Genomic DNA, 16,086 nt, shown 5'->3' with positions numbered 1-16,086 from the left:
GCTTTTATTGCTGCTCCTTTTCTAAGGCCCTCTACTGGGCCTGCTCCCTTTCTCAGGCTCTATTAGGCCTTTGAGCTAGACAGGCCCATGTAGCTGAGTCCATAAGGCTCATTTCTCATTTCGTTAAGCCCATTTGCCGCTCGTCTCTGGGACTGCACGGTTGCCCCGCGCCGCCGCCGCCGCCGCCGCCGCCTGAAGTCTTCGCTGCGCAGTGGTGGATGCGATGGCGGCGCCGGCGAGCGGTATGGAGGATGAGAGGGTGAGCGGGGAGGTCAAGCGGGAGGAGGACGACGACGAAGACGTGCCGCAGTTGAGTGCTGTGGCGATGGAGGCGCTGCGGGAGTTCCTGGCGGAGCAGCAGCGGCCGGAGGAGCAGGATGAAGGGGAAGGGGGAGGTTGGGTGGAGCTGGTGGCGGAGGACTGGCGGCTGAGCCAGTTCTGGTACGACGAGCGCACCGCGCGGGCGCTGGTCGAGGAGGTCGTCCGCCTCGTCTCCCCTTCTGGCTCGGGCTCCTCTGCCGGCGCCGTGGCCTGCATCGCGTGCCCGACGCTCTACGCCTACCTGAAGAAGACCGACCCGGGCGTGCCCGCGCAGCTGCTGGAGTACGACGAGCGGTTCGGGCAGTACGGCGGCGACTTCACCTTCTACGACTACAACCGGCCGGAGGAGCTGCCGGCGGCGATGAAGCACGCCTACCGCGTCGTCGTCGCGGACCCTCCTTACCTGGTACGGTTTCTACCTGGAGATTACCTACTAGTGTTTGATTATATTTATTGGCATTTGGGATTAGTGTAAAATTCGAGGAGAAATGGTGATTCGTTGGTTGTAATTGCAGAGTAAGGAGTGCTTGGAGAAGATTGCCAAGACTGTGTCTTTCCTCGCACAGCCTGAAGGTTCATTCCTGCTGCTGCTCACAGGTAACTGATGCTCATGGCAATTCTGCGTCAAGTGAATGAGATTATTTTGACGCTGCTTTGATACTTTGATGTTGTTCTGCGATCAACAAGTAATCCTGTCGAACTCCTGTATTCGAAGTTGATTGTGCATTGTTACTTTTGCTAGAATGATCAATTAAAGTAATGCCTTGCAGTGAAGCAAGAGACACACCAGTTAACTGCAACATTCACAATAACATCACCTCTACTTGTATGCAACTGTATGTGATGCAACTTAAACCATTGTAGAATCCGTTTAGAAGTGTACTGGAATGTGGTATCTCTTGTAGAGTTGTAGTAGTTGTAGTCGTAACTGCAATACTATGGCAGTAAAGTTTATTCATTCCATACCAAAATGCATAATGGAGCACTGTATTATCAAACGAAAATTTAAACGGTTTCATTCTTATATTGCCAGGGGAAGTTCAGAAGGACCGGGCGTTGGAGCTCCTGAATGTTCATCCCTGCGGTTTCAGGCCTCAGCACTCGAACAAACTGGGCAACGAGTTCCGGCTGTTTACAAATTACGACCCCGCGGACAGACTTGGCGGTTGGGACCTGGGAGCGAAGTGATGGTGCTCCCATGTAGCTGTACACTACGGACTATTTTGTTCCTGGCACTTGTTGCTGCTGCTAATCTGCCTAGAGAATGGTCACGTGCTTTGGCCGATCCAGAGCTGTTTAATCCTATGAAAACGCTGCATCTTTGTTCTGCAGCTCGCGAAGGAGTCGCTCCAATTTCAACTGTAGCGACGGTTGTTTGATGAATCTGTGTGCCTCATTTGTGTTTACACCGTTACTGTACCTCATTTTCCCGTGATCATCTTTATGGGGGGCTATATTGGTCTGTGCCGATGAACAATCTAATATGCTTCTCAGCAAGCAAAAGAGACTCTCTGAACAATTTGTGCAGACATGCCTTACATCGATTCCTTATTCAGTTTGTACAGTTTTGTACAAATATTAGAAACACACAGATACAGACACACACAGCTTGATGCCTTGATCAAGCTTATCGACGGCTCAGAGTACTGCTACCAATACCATTACTAGGACTTGACAGGCGTCACCGGAGTTCACTTGGCCTGCGCTTTGGTCGGCTTGACGACCAGCACCGGGCAGCAGGCGTGATGGCTGAGGTAGTCGCTCACGCTGCCCAAGAACGCCCTGCACTCGTCGTCACCAACATACATGAGCCGCGGAGAATTTGGGTCTACATCCTTGCACGAACAATAAACATGCTGTCTGATTTGCTCCGTGTGCAGATGGGTGAGGGTACCTCTTGATCTTGCCGAGGCCCCGGCTGCCGAGGACGAGGAGCCCGGCCTGCATCTGCTCGACGGCCTGGCAGATGGCCTCCTTGGCGTCACCCTCCACGACGGCCGCCGTGGCGTCCACCTGCCGCTCCTTGCACAGGTCCAGGGCGCGCGCCAGGATCCGCCGGGAGTTCTCCTCCTGCGCCTTCCGCATGGACTCCACCGCCGAGGGCGGCGCGTATGCGATGCCTTCGGAATCAGAATCAGCAGCGCACGGGTTACTCGAAAGCGTCAGCGTCGGCGGGGGGGGTTGGGGGGGGGTGCGGGCGGGCGAAGGTAGCTAGAGAGCGGCGCGGGGCGGTGAGTAGACTACCGATACCGTGCGCCGCGATGGGGTAGACGAAGTGGTCGACGGCGTGCTGGGCGTGGACGACGACGAGCGACGCGTTCGGGTGGCACCGCACGATGTTGTCCAGCGCCCACGACAGCGCGTGCAGGCTCTCCTCGCTCGCGTCCACGGCGACCACCACCTTGAGCTCCTTGGCCACCGGCCTCTCGGCACCAGCACCAGCATCATCCACCCTCGCTCCAGGCGCCGCGCTCGCCGCCGCCGCCGGCGGCCCGGTGTCCTCCATGGCGCGCTCGCGAGAACGTGGGTGGGTTAACGCTCGGCTCGCTACGGCCGGACGGGGATAGATATGGGCGGGGGCGGGGGCGGCGTTCTTGTTCGCTTGCTCCGCTTGTCACCTCGTGCTCTGCGTTGGTGCCTCTTGTCTCCCATGCACGCATCCGAGGTTCGCAGAGCAGACACCTGCCCCCGGCTCTGGTGCGCCGTCGCAGCGCCCCGTGGCCGTGCCGCTACTGACACCGCAGCCTGGACGATCCCTAGCTGCCAGCAGGACACATCCGCAGGCGAGAGCAAACATTTCATAGCGTCGGAACACAAACAACCGGGAACGAGCGTGTACTGTGTAGCCATACATGACACAAGCAAAGGAAAAGCGAAAACAAAACGGGAGCTCAGTCCCAAGTCCATTCATTATCTAGGAACACCAACATTTCAGTTGAAACCTGAATATCACACCAGTATCATACTACCTCCAGACCAAACGCCGAACTGGTCCAAGACAAAATTCCTATCACATTGATCTTTCAAAGAAAACATATTGCATCGCGTTCTCTTTTCTGTCTATCTCGATGAACACAATTACTCGTTGGTCATAAATCAAGCAGAAAGGTGTTTTGCAGATACTGAAAGAAGTACACTCCTTTAAAAACACAAGATGATGATGAATCGGGCATCTTCTGTTGCCTGGCCATATCCGCTGCCATCTTCCAAATATGTTAAGCAGAACCTTGGCGCACCCTTTTTTTCATGGCAAAGACCAATTTCCAGCCTTAAAGTCTTTATAGAAGATGGACTTTCTTGAGACAACAAAGAATACTGCATGCAGAGAGAGAGTTTGAGTTTCTCAATTTGGTACTACAGATTCTAGATGAATTAACGTAGAGTATATAAAAATTAGGAACGAACCAGGAATTGCTGGAATGATATGGTCTTTGTCCTGCAGAACTTCTTGAAGTGTTTTTCCTTCTTTTACTTTGATCCACCTACTGGAGCCTTCAGCTGCACAGAATGCAAGGAATCGTATCAACACTCATTAATACAACACGGTAACACAAGAGCTTCTCGCTCAACTGTAGTTAAGCTAATAGAAGAATATAGTGCAAGAGCATTGTATCACCATCCTAACAGCAATAAAGGACAGCAGTGTTGATACAACATGTTATAGTCTTAACTGTTCAAAATAATAAGCTAAAATAAAAAAGAGCATGCTTAGTTTCATACTTGATGATGAAATTGCACTACTCTGACTTATCCCATGTTCTTCATCCTCCCCATCAAGTAGACCATCAGGAAGCGACTTCGAGTCTACAGTGCCTTCTAGAAGATATCTTAATATCTCACTTTTGGACAGAGGTTTTCCAAAACCGCCCTAATGTACCAAGGTGAATAATAGTCAATAAAAGAGTAAAAAATGAGCTTCTATATCCTATACCTGATCTGTCACAAAACCTGCATTGGTATGCCAAACCTTTACAGTAACGAACGAGGGGCAACCCAAAAGGTTACTTGTGGACTAGATGGTGAAAACAGCAATCACCATCATAATATTAAAAATCTGAGTTGCTAATATCTCTTCATTTCTCACCAGAGGTTTTAATTTCAAAATCACTACAGTACAATGTGCCATAGTTTTAATTTTTCAGGATGTCACTAATAGGCACTAATAACAATGATACAACCAATAAAAAATATTTTAAGTATAACAATAGCACTTCAATTACATCACAACCACGAATGTTTATCTTGGTCACTAATTCATGTCCTGTGATTGTTAGAATACTACTATTTCCTAATTCTGGGGACAGCTTAAATGTCCAGCTATTACAAGTTCAATACAACAGGTTATCTGCTAACCGACAGACTTACTTATGGTTCACCTAACCTCAACGGGATTATTCAACATCAAAAAAGGACAAAAGATCAACACTTGTTCATACACATCATGAAGCATCAACACTTATTATTAAAACCCTTTTTATCACAATGCTCAATGAAGAGGATACATCCCATGATGCTTAGATTTTTCTCAAGCAACTGTAACCATAGCACTTAGTACATACCTGATAATACAACTCAATGGCATCCCTTGTGTAAGCGTGGTTCTCATCCCATGGCAATGGTGGAGAACTTTCTGAGAACATGTTTGATAGTTAAGGTTACCATAAATTCAATCATGCTACTTATACATCTACACATTTAACTCAACCAAAGAATGCATCATGTAATTTCACAATGTAAGAAGGATATGACATCAAGATGGGGCGACAAAGTATCAGTCTCCGGAAAATCCTCGATGAAATCACTCGACATGACCTCTGGGTAAAGCAGAAGAACAGGCCAGTGAAGCACGCCCTGCTCATCCAGCTTCGGCTTCTTTACCCCTGTCAGTTCTTGATAGGCCGCCTTCCCAAGCTTCACCCCTCTCTTCTCCATGGCAGCAGCAAGATCCTATAGACAACCCAATAGCACCAGTCATTCCCACGCATTTGAATGGTAAAATAGCAGTGTTATTTATTTGGCAAGAAGAGACCTTGGCTGCGGCGATTGCTTGTGCAACCTTGGCTCTCTGACGTTCTTGCTCGCCCAGTTTTGCGTCCACTTGCGCCAGTAGTTTCTTGAGCTCCTCATTTGCGGGGTCCTGCTCGAGCCCCCTCCGGCAGAAGGACGCGGCGTCCGGCAACAAGTCGAGCGCAAGCGCCGCCTTCACCGCCCGGTAGTACGCCTAGCTACAAGAACATCTCACATCACGCCGCCAGCTCCTCCACCGGATCCAAAACGTAGTAAGCAATCAGGGACGGTTACCTTGACACTGGAGGGAGAGAGGCGAATGGCCTGCTCGGCGTCGTCGAGGGACCGGCGGTAGTTGCCGAGGAGGAGATTGACGTGGGCGCGGTTCGCGAAGAGGATGGAGGCGTCAGCGGCGTCGAGGGAGGAGAGGGGCTCCATCTGGGCGATGGCCTTGGTGTAGCAGGAGACTGCCTCCGCGTAGTGCTTCCGCCCCATCCGGACGAACTGGTTGCCCTGCTCCTTGTACTCGCGCGCCGCTGCCTCCTTGATTGCGGCGATGCCGGCCAGGTCGGCCTGCTCGCTCTCGGTCAGAGGCTCGGCGCCCGGCTCCATCAGCAGCGCCATGGCCGGCGAGTTGAGTTGTCTCGGTGCTGCGGCGCTCTTCGCTTCTCCCTTTGCCGCCGCCGCCGTTCCGACGGCTTCTAGACTCCTCTTCGGGCCTGAAATGGGCTGAATTGCTTCACGAATAGTTTTATATGATATATCAAGAATGTATCACACAAGGCGCCTGTAGCTCAGTGGATAGAGCGTCTGTTTCCTAAGCAGAAGGCCGTAGGTTCGACCCCTACCTGGCGCGATTCTTTTTCAGTTTTATCCACTTGATCATTTGTAACAAATTTTTTTTTTGCATATCAAAGTTGTTAATTAATAGTTTTAGTTTTTTAATTATTTTTCTCGATTGCATTTTTTGATAACACACTTCCTTGCATTGAAAAAAAACTACTACTACATAGTAGTTTTAGATGAGTCACTTCTTTTGAGAGAAGTGTATTAGTGATTTACGGACTATCCATCTCGACTAACTCGAGATATGTTAGCAACATTTTCCTCGCAAAGCATGTTAGTGATCTTTTGAAAAAGATGGCCATGTGCAGGGCATTAGTTAGATTTGTCGCGGAAATTGTAACATGTCAAACTATTAATATGTAATAGTCAAATCTAAATCTCTACCTCTATCTCTATCTTTACTATTTGTAAAGCAAGCAATAATTTTTTATCTGTCAATCGGAATCATAATCGGAATTTGAAAAAATTAATCGGAATTCCAATCGGAACCCGGACAAATCAATCGAAATTTCAATTGTAACCCGGACAATTAATGTCCCATATGGCCACAGCACGGCCCGTACACGAAATGAAAGAGGATAAAAAGTTGGTGATCTCATGTGAATTCGGGAAAAATTTATATTATATGTAGCAATACACGGATACTGCGCTAGTAAACTTAAACATAATAAATACTAAAAAACCAATGGATACAACATATCATTAGAGTGATATGAGGCCTTAGCCAAAAAGAAATGCATGGGTTTATAAAAAATAGACAATCGGGACTTTTGAAACTGCAACACAAAAATATGCTTGTGTACTCACCACTACGGACATATTGTACGGACATATTGTACGCATAGTCTACCTTTACGAACACCATTCATGGACTTAATTGATATATCTTTGAGATGGATGAAGTTACTGTAAGCAACTCGCTATTAATGAACATATCATTCACCACTTACAGAATACTTAGCCGAAAATACAAACATCAGTGATGAATCGAAAACTCAAACATTTGTAGATATGTTCAAACAGTATAATTAAAACTTGCAAGGTAAAAGGTAAAAACACACATAAGCGAAAAGAGTAAAACTAGAGACAAAAAAGGTGATGCGGAGAGGAAGGGGGAAAAGGAAATAATGTTAAGCGATTTATTCGGTTATCTCAAGCAAGGTTCGTTTGACTACTTGACAAGGTATCCCGTTTGAATGTGAAGGCTCAAATATTTCGAGCAACATTATATTTAGAAAATAGAGTCATGTTTTGACCTCTACAACGTTTGCACGCAGCCTTATATGGGTGTTATGATATTCTTTCTTCATTAGAAAACAACTTTAAATTAAAGATATATAGTACAAATAAGATGGTACACAAAAGTTATTTGAATAAGTCGCATTAAAATGGCACCCTTAGACTGCACGTACGGATTAGTTATAGAACATTACATTTTCATCTTTGGTTTAAAATAACAGCATGATACCTTATTATCAAAGTTGTTTATAGATACAATTCTACACGGATTGAAAATTTACAAACGCTTAGATGGCGGGACCAGATTAGTGGGCCTGTTATTTGGTAGTACTATTAATGAATCTTTATTGAACACCGGTAACATATTTCAAGAGCATGAGATACTTATATCCTCCGTATTTCCATTTCTTAAATGAAAATTTCGAGTTTTCCTTCAAGTTCTCCATTCAAAATCTACCGATCTGGACAGGGGACCCACCACGCAGCCGCAGCAATTGTCTCTGTGACGTCTTGACTTTGGACTTCAAGGCCGCCAGTCCGCCACAGCTCACGGCCTCACGCGGCTGTGTGGACGCGACCCCAAATTCGAAATTGGCCAACGTCTCGTCGCCTCCGCTCCCCATTTCAAACCAAAACCCAATCTCAGCTGCCGCCCCCTCCACCACAGCATCTCCGATCCGCAATCGCCTCCACCTCCGCCCAGCCCAGCCGCGGAAGTACTTCTCCGCCTCCGCTGCACCCGCGATGCCGTCTGACGGCGTCGACGACGAGCTCGGCGGCGGCAGCGCCGCCCCCTCTCCCGCGCGATTCGAGCTCCAGGAGGACCCCGCCTTCTGGAAGGAGAACAACGTGCAGGTAGGATTTCCCCTCTCCGCGAGATGCCTCCTCCCCTTCTCTCCCGCCGCGCTTTCTCCTGCATTAGCGGCAGGGCTCTGGTCTAATTCTGCCGGTTCGTGCGGCTGTGTCCGCGAGCATTTCGTCGAGTACCTATCGGTGATTTCTTAACTGCTCCAATCTGCAGGTTGTGATCCGTATCCGGCCGCTCAGCGGCAGCGAGATATCGCTGCAGGGGCGGAAGAGGTGCGTGCGGCAGGATAGTAGCCAGAGCCTTACGTGGACTGGACATCCTGAGTCTCGGTTCACTTTTGATCTCGTTGCGGACGAGCATGTCACGCAGGTGCTCTTGTTACTCTCGATTCCCAGTTATTCGCACCCATTTGCTTCTTCTGACTTACTTATTTGTGCACAATGTCTAACTGCTCCTCATTTGGTGCTCTTCAGGAGAATATGTTCAAGGTTGCTGGAGTGCCCATGGTGGAGAACTGCATTGCTGGCTACAACAGCTGCATGTTTGCTTACGGGCAGGTTAGCTACAGGTTTCACTTGCTGCTGCAGATTCTCAATTTCTTTGGCTGTCACAGATTGTGCATCATTCTCTGTTAATCTTTCAACGCTTGGTATCTGCTTCTTCTAGACTGGCAGTGGAAAAACACATACAATGCTTGGTGATATAGAAAATGGGACACGGAGGAACAGTGCGAATTGTGGTATGACGCCTCGAGTGTTTGAGCATCTCTTTGCTAGAATCCAAAAGGCAAGTATCTATGATCTGTTGCTTTTGGGACGCTTTCATTTTGGTTGATATGTCATGTAAATGTTATTAACTATTCTTTGCTACTGTTTTGCAGGAAAAGGAAATAAGGAGAGATGAAAAGCTCAGGTTTACATGTAAATGCTCTTTTCTGGAGATATATAATGAGCAGATTCTTGATCTGCTCAACCCAAATTCTGTAAACTTGCAGGTAATTCACTGAAAAACAGAATTAAATATCGTGCAAGGTTTCTGTTATACAGATCTTTACCGTTTCCGCATCTTCAGTTCAAGTTATGTCTAGACTACCCATAACTCCTGTCCATTTAGTATTGACTGTCTTTTCTTTGTTGCATATTTGTACCCGGTACCCACCGAAAGTCATATAGAGTGTAGTTTGTCAACTCATCTTCTGTAGGAGGAGGTAGCCTGTAACGCTGTTGGAAAATGTCTGCATTTCTAGATGTATATTATTTAGATTATGAGCTGATTAACTCCAATTGCTTTCTTTCAGATAAGAGAGGATGCCAAAAAGGGTGTCCATGTTGAGAATCTGACGGAACATGAGATCTCCAATGCTCGAGAAGCACTTCAACAACTAATTGAGGTTAATTGATAAAACGTTTTCATCTCTATTCTTGCATTTTGCTGAGCTTTCTCTCTATAGTTGGGTTTGAAGCTTGAATATCTTTTATCAGCTTCAAATGCAATCAATTATAGCACAAGTCACTTTAATGTCTGGTACCCGAGTTTAAGGTTCACTACATGAGTTAAACCTTAAGGCATTCTGCATTTTATTTCCAGGGGGCAGCAAACAGAAAGGTAGCAGCCACCAATATGAACCGAGCAAGTAGCCGCTCTCATAGTGTTTTCACTTGCCTTATAGAGAGTAAGGTATATGAAACAAGTAATTTCCAAATATCTTTCTATGGTTATGATGTCGTTGTACATGCAATCATGTTATTGTGGGTAACATCATATATGTGTTTCCCCTTTACTGACTCTTGAAATTAACTATTTAGTGGGAGTCTCAAGGTATCAACCACCACCGATTTTCTCGACTCAACCTTGTTGATCTTGCGGGCTCAGAGAGGTAAGTTGCTCAAGTAGCACTGTCTATAATTATCTGATACAACTTTAATAGATTTTCAGTGTAAGCACACAATTTTTCTTCATTCTATTTCACCCTCCTATTCAGCATGCGTGACTTGTGCCTTTCAGGCAAAAGAGCTCAGGTGCTGAAGGGGAGCGCTTGAAGGAAGCCACCAACATCAACAAGTCACTCTCAACATTGGGGTTAGTTGATCATCTTCTAGTATATACTTCATACAAAAGAAAATGTTTGAAGTTTGTTATGCACTTAGCGCCGGAATCTCAATGCATTACACTTTGTTTAAGACTATTTTGGTCTATTACATTCTTGCAGACTTGTCATTACGAACCTCATTGCTGTGTCAAACAAAAAATCACACCACGTTCCCTACAGAGATTCAAAATTGACGTTCCTCCTCCAGGTAATATGCAAAATTGAGACAGTAAAATTTCTTAGGTTGTAAGTTGACAGCAACAGCTAAGGAGATATTATGAATTAGAAAAAGAAATTGGATGCAAATTTGCGTTAGCGGTCATTTATCATAAAAGTTTTGCTTATGTTCTATCTCTGCTTTATAGGATTCACTCGGAGGAAATTCAAAGACGACTATAATTGCAAACATAAGTCCATCTTATTGGTAGGTTCCTAATTATGATATGTCGTTCTATTCAGTTGTCCTTCTATTTTGAAACAGTTCTACATGATATATTATGACACAATTCTCCTTTTTTACCCAGTTGTGCTGCTGAGACCCTAAGCACATTGAAGTTTGCACAACGAGCTAAATACATAAGGAATAATGTATGTAATTTTTTGCATATGAATTGTGATACAACTTGTTTGCTGCACGCATCAGCTAACCATTACTCTATGTAGGCTATCATTAATGAGGATGCCTCTGGTGATGTTCTTAGCATGCGCTTACAGATCCAGAACCTTAAGGTATAGATGAGTTTGAGCTTTCTCAGTTTTTACTCTATATTGGATTCCATTGCCCTAAATATTCTATTGCGTAAACATTTCTATTCCAATTTATCATGCATCTTAAAACCGATACAATATTGCAGAAAGAAGTTAGCCGTTTGCAAGGACTAGTGGGTTCTAATAAAACTGAAGGCATCGGTTCCCATGGATTTGTCTGTGAGTCTCCTAGCACGTTCAAATGGGATCAAGGTCATGGCACATTCAGTCCACTTATTTTTGATAAAAGGGCTACACAGGTATTCATAACTGTTCTTGCTCGTAGAACTTGATATGATTCAGAGGTTACTTACACTGGGTTTTTGGGTGTGCTGTGCTCAGACGAATGATTACGATGCTGCCCTTGTCGCTGCTTTTAGGAGGGAACAAGAGAAGGAAGCACAATTGAAGGCAACAATAGCTGCAAAACAGATTGCTGAACAGCTGGTCTGTAGTTCTTCAGGGTTTTGTATCTCTACTTTACAAGCACTTAATAACCAAAGAAAAATGTGCACAGGTAGTCATGTATTTTATAACTTAATATTTTGTTTCTCCACAGGCAGCTCAAAAGACAGAAGAGGTAAGGAGCTTCAAGATGAGGCTTAAGTTTCGTGAAGAACGGATCAAAAGATTGGAGCAGGTTGCTTCAGGGAAATTATCTGCTGAAGCACATCTTTTGCAAGAGAAGGAAAATCTCGTGAAGGAGTTAGAGGTGCTGCGGAGTCAATTAGATCGCAATCCAGAAATTACGAAATTTGCAATGGAGAACCTACAACTAAAAGAAGAGCTGCGAAGGTTAGCATTGCTGTTAACATCTTGGCGATTTTTAAATGACTGCACTCCTGTTGGCAAAGAATAATTGATTCTTGATTAAATTATTGGTTGAAATTAGCTGCTTTCAGTTGTTAACTTGACTGTTTATTGTATTGCTACCAGTCACTTATAACTTTTTTAATATTTTATTATGTGATTATCAACTCAGTTTACGTTGTTGTGTTATGTGATTATCAACTGAGTTTACGTTGGTGTGTCACTGCTGCCAAGGAGTATCTGATTCTCGTATGCTTTATGTCCGAAATAAGCTCATCGGTCTGGCTCTTTGTTTATCTGCTTTGTGTTTTGTTGGAAGCTTAACCACACTTTATTTATTCTTAAAAAATCAGGTTGCAGTCATTTGTTGATGAAAGTGAACGGGAAATGATGCATGAGCAAATAATTGTTTTACAAGATAAGGTACATCTAGGTTGTTGATGGGGCTGATGCAGACTCTAATTATGTACAATCTGTTATTTTCTAGAAGTCTTGGGCTTATTCAACATCTCTAACTTGCAGTTGCTAGAGGCTCTTGATTGGAAGCTTATGCACGAGAAGGATCCAGTTAACAAGGTGCAAGTTAGAGATTTGTGTGTTTATTAGTAAATCCTTGACTTTCATAGAACTAACAGCCAAGCCATTCTTTTTGTCATATTTACTTTACAGAAATATTACATGCTTACCTGGCAGTGAACTTAGATTTATAACAACTTATGCAGGGCCTCTCATTATTTGGGGAGTCAGCTGGTGATGAGGAAAATGAATTTCTTCGTTTGCAGGTTGGTTTAGAGTACTTCCAGTTAAATATCAAATCCTGGTTATGGCTTTTTTTATAATATGCCTGTTTGTTTGTGGCTGAATCCACTTTATAATTTTGTACTGCAGGCTATTCAGAATGAGAGAGAAATTGAGTCATTGCGTAAAAAATTGACCTTCTGTGTCGAATCAAAGGAGAACCTTGAGAGGTATAACTATTTTACTACCTTGGCATGCTGCCATGAGGAATTTTATCGCTTCATAATCAATATGTTTCCTTCTTCCATAGTCTGTTTTGATACTAATGATTTAAAGATGGTAAATGTTATTTCTGACTCATTTCTACTATGTTGCCTTTGATTTACTTGTATCCACATTCACGTACTAGACCACTTTACCAGCTATAGCATGTCTTGTGGTTCCGGATTTGTGTGGTAATGTTAATTAACATTCATAATTTTCGAGAAGGCCAATCAGTAGACTGTTTATTAAATCGTTCATTTTCACTTCTCCATGTCATCATTGCGGCTGATTGTTCCTGATAAATTACACTCCATGTACGTTCCTTTTCTCTCTCTAGGAACTAGAAAATCATTCTTATGCTTCTATGGAACTTCCTTGTGTGCTATCAGCTACTGTTCTGATGCCATTACCTGACATACTGATTAATGTGCAGGCGTGTTGATGAACTAACCACGGAGTTGGAGCTCACAAAGAAACATGATGGCAAAAATAATGAATGCAAGGCTGTCGAGCTCCAGGAGCAAGGAGAGGCAGGTTTACATAACCTATCTGATGCTCAGATGGAACTTAAGACTTTGGTTGACGCAATAGCTTCTGCAAGTCAAAGGGAAGCAGAAGCCCATGAAACTGCAATTGGTTTAGCCAAAGAGAATGAAGAATTGAGGATGCAACTTAAGGTTTTGATTGAGGATAACAAGAGATTGGTTGAGCTATATGAACATGCTGTTGTCAATGTTGAGGCAAATCAAGATGAAAACTGCCTTACCGTTCCTGGAAATGAACATGCAAGTGATCAGCAAGGCAGTCATCCTAATGCCCCACCAGTAGGCACATCAGATTTGCATGTACACAACTCATCCAACATGGAGGAAGTGTCCAAGATAGCGGATGAGAAATGCAATAATGAGGATAACTTATCAAGGAACACATCTTCTGAATTGCGTCTTCAGCTGGAAGAGATGCACGAGGAAAATGATAGACTTATGGGTTTGTATGAGAAAGCCATGCAAGAAAGGGATGAATTCAAAAGGAAGATTTTAGAGCAAAGCAACTCTAAAACTGTAGAAGAGATTCGGTCGGATGGCAAAGATGTTGAAATGAGTGAAGCAGCAGATCCTAAGAATCTTCAAGTGAAACATGTTCATGACTCTACAATTTTAGCTTTGAAAGAACTGTTGCAGCTTGTTCGGGTTAAGCTGGAGTTTGTCCAAGACAAGGTCATGTCTGCTCAGGATGCAGTAAAATACTTTGAGCTACTCGAAAGGGTTAGTAGTAAGGCAGAAGAACTTTCTGCAAGCATTCAGCTCCATCGTCTAGACATGCAGCATAGTCAGGAAGGCATCAATGCCTTGAAGTCTGCACTGTTGGAATCACAGGGCAAGAAAGATACTTTTGAGGGCAAGTATTTCTTGCCTGCAGAATCATGTTGGAACTTGGATTTGAAGACCAAAGCCATTATTTCATCCAAGTTTGATTCTAGCTTTGCATTGATGAATCAAAAGAAGGAACAGTTGAATCTTCTCCAAACTCGCAAAAACCAACTATCTACCATGAGAAGAAGGTCACATGAATCTGAAACTGAGTTGCAAAGCAAAATCGATGGCCTTAAAATTAAGCTTCGCTCTTATGAAACTCAAAGGAAGGAGGAAGAAAAGGTTCTGTTCGCTATTGATAATCTGGATAGTTCTACTTCTTCGACACATAAACCCAAGAATTTTGGTAAGGCAACTGATCTGCTGAAATCCGAGGAGGAGCGGATAAAGCTTTCATGTGAACTGCAGAACTCTCGTGAACAGCTTCGCATGGTTCAAAAGAAAATAAAAAGTATGCCGAAGTGTGATGATATTGATTGCGAGATTGCACTCCTTGAAACAGAAATAGAGGACTGCTGCCACTCCATGATGGAAGCCGACATTGAGAAGTTTGTCCGTGACCATATGTTGACAGAGATTTGGGAGAGTGGGGCCAAGGACATGGAGGCCTTGCTGATTGACTACCAGGACTGTGTTTTCCATGTCAGGTTGAAAGAGGAAGAGATCATGATGTGTGAGGAGTCCTTGCATCATCAAATCAGCAGCTTGGATGAACTGCACTCGAAGCTAAATCAAGCGTTGCGGGAGCTGGGTGCGCTTCTACAAGACAGAAGAAGCTTAACCTCTTGCAGTTCGGATGAATCCATGCTGCCCATTGGCGAAAAGGTATCTATGGATCTTCAGGCCGTCAGGACCTATGTCACCGAAGCTAAGCAGCTTTTGCTTCTCGACAGCCAAACCAAGTTGTGAACCAGAGCGACTAGTCTCAGATTACTTCACTGATGCAACAATTCCAAAATTTGCTTCGTAGGATGGAAACAACCTGAAGCCCAATGTTCTGATTTTTTTTTTCTGCGGCCACCTAACCTCTGGTTGGCTAAGCTTCAAGCTATCAACAGGTCATGCAGGCTACCACTGTATGCTACTTATTCTCCACCGGTGTACACTAGGTGCAGGACAAAATGATTTGACATGATACCGAATCCATGGAGGCTTGACCTTTTATTTCTGTAACTCTATAGATTAGTAGCAGCCAGTGAGTGGACTTGTATCATAACTTAATCTGAATCAGAGTGGATGCTGCCACACTTTCAAGAATGCTGCTCTCCAGCATCATGTAGAAAGCTTTCGGCCTGATCCTGCCTTTTATGACAAGTGTTCTTTTACTGTAAACAGTGTGCCAGGTTTGTAGCGCGCTCTGGCTGTGTTTCTTTGAATTTTTTTTTGGTCCTTTCGACTGTAAACTGTGTGCTAGGTTTGGACATCTCTGGAAGCTTCTTCAGCTCTTGTCCCGTTGCTTAATTTGCCTCTTTCTCCACTTACAATCAGTGACCAGCAGCTGAACCGATTTGAAACCGATGTCCAGCTGGCATTTTGCCATGGTTTTAATCGAGACAACCAGGTGGCGCAACCTTGTAGCCCTAGAGTTGTGGACCACAACCACCACCGTTTGACCCAATCTATCGATCGATCGATAAGACGGGCACCAACAACCAAAACATCCATCCTCTGATCCACACCTGCCCGGGGCATGCGAACCTGGGACAAGGCATCTCATCTACGGCAGGGCACACCACGGAGGAAGGAACCTGCGAATCCTTCGCCGCAAGACGTGTCCCGCCGTCAGATTCGTCCATCGAAACCTAACCCCCACGCGCGCGGCCGCGGCGCTCGTCCTGAGCCGG

The 16,086-nt window shown here is 44.7% G+C and overlaps 4 protein-coding genes and 1 non-coding gene across 7 annotated transcripts; 3 read left to right on the top strand and 2 right to left on the bottom strand.

The window, feature by feature from the left end:
- The first annotated feature begins 84 nt into the window (after nt 1–84).
- Nucleotides 85–1,735, top strand: LOC112875214 (EEF1A lysine methyltransferase 1). Its single transcript, XM_025938982.1, is given in 4 exon segments — nt 85–727; nt 837–918; nt 1,355–1,500; nt 1,502–1,735. Coding segments are annotated over 4 exon segments (756 nt in total). The 5' UTR covers nt 85–223; the 3' UTR covers nt 1,526–1,735.
- A 142-nt stretch (nt 1,736–1,877) lies between these two features.
- On the bottom strand, nt 1,878–3,085 carry LOC112875215 (universal stress protein A-like protein). 2 transcript variants are annotated; one of them, XM_025938983.1, is made up of 3 exons: nt 2,566–3,085; nt 2,216–2,441; nt 1,878–2,103 (listed from the first exon to the last, which is right to left on the bottom strand). In XM_025938983.1, the coding sequence occupies exons 1-3, from the start codon at nt 2,825–2,827 to the stop codon at nt 2,013–2,015; spliced, it is 579 nt and encodes a 192-aa protein (XP_025794768.1). In that variant the 5' UTR covers nt 2,828–3,085; the 3' UTR covers nt 1,878–2,012. The 2 variants fall into 2 exon arrangements, with proteins under 2 accessions (XP_025794768.1, XP_025794769.1); XM_025938984.1 differs by having other exon boundaries at nt 2,572–3,084.
- Nucleotides 3,086–3,250: 165 nt separating this feature from the next.
- LOC112873486 (tetratricopeptide repeat protein 4 homolog) lies at nt 3,251–6,036 on the bottom strand. Of its 2 annotated transcripts, none has more exons than XM_025936443.1 (7): nt 5,623–6,036; nt 5,351–5,542; nt 5,068–5,268; nt 4,881–4,961; nt 4,042–4,189; nt 3,727–3,819; nt 3,251–3,636 (listed from the first exon to the last, which is right to left on the bottom strand). In XM_025936443.1, exons 1-7 carry the CDS (start codon nt 5,950–5,952, stop codon nt 3,566–3,568), a joined length of 1,116 nt encoding a protein of 371 aa, XP_025792228.1. In that variant the 5' UTR covers nt 5,953–6,036; the 3' UTR covers nt 3,251–3,565. The 2 variants fall into 2 exon arrangements, with proteins under 2 accessions (XP_025792228.1, XP_025792229.1); XM_025936444.1 differs by having other exon boundaries at nt 3,727–3,813.
- A 75-nt stretch (nt 6,037–6,111) lies between these two features.
- On the top strand, nt 6,112–6,184 carry TRNAR-CCU. The gene has a single exon. It is a non-coding gene; the product is annotated as a tRNA-Arg (tRNA).
- A 1,702-nt stretch (nt 6,185–7,886) lies between these two features.
- LOC112874857 (kinesin-like protein KIN-12G) lies at nt 7,887–15,556 on the top strand. The gene is made up of 21 exons (XM_025938420.1): nt 7,887–8,268; nt 8,435–8,590; nt 8,695–8,778; nt 8,888–9,007; nt 9,102–9,215; nt 9,519–9,611; nt 9,809–9,898; nt 10,027–10,097; nt 10,226–10,300; nt 10,431–10,518; nt 10,676–10,734; nt 10,835–10,898; nt 10,974–11,039; nt 11,165–11,317; nt 11,400–11,504; nt 11,617–11,852; nt 12,221–12,290; nt 12,390–12,443; nt 12,590–12,649; nt 12,756–12,835; nt 13,303–15,556. Exons 1-21 carry the CDS (start codon nt 8,158–8,160, stop codon nt 15,149–15,151), a joined length of 3,798 nt encoding a protein of 1,265 aa, XP_025794205.1. The 5' UTR covers nt 7,887–8,157; the 3' UTR covers nt 15,152–15,556.
- Nucleotides 15,557–16,086: the final 530 nt, after the last annotated feature.

The sequence above is a fragment of the Panicum hallii genome, chromosome 9, assembly GCF_002211085.1.
Source record: "Panicum hallii strain FIL2 chromosome 9, PHallii_v3.1, whole genome shotgun sequence".
Classification (NCBI taxonomy): domain Eukaryota; kingdom Viridiplantae; phylum Streptophyta; class Magnoliopsida; order Poales; family Poaceae; genus Panicum; species Panicum hallii.
This window is presented reverse-complemented; position numbering and strand designations above follow the sequence as displayed.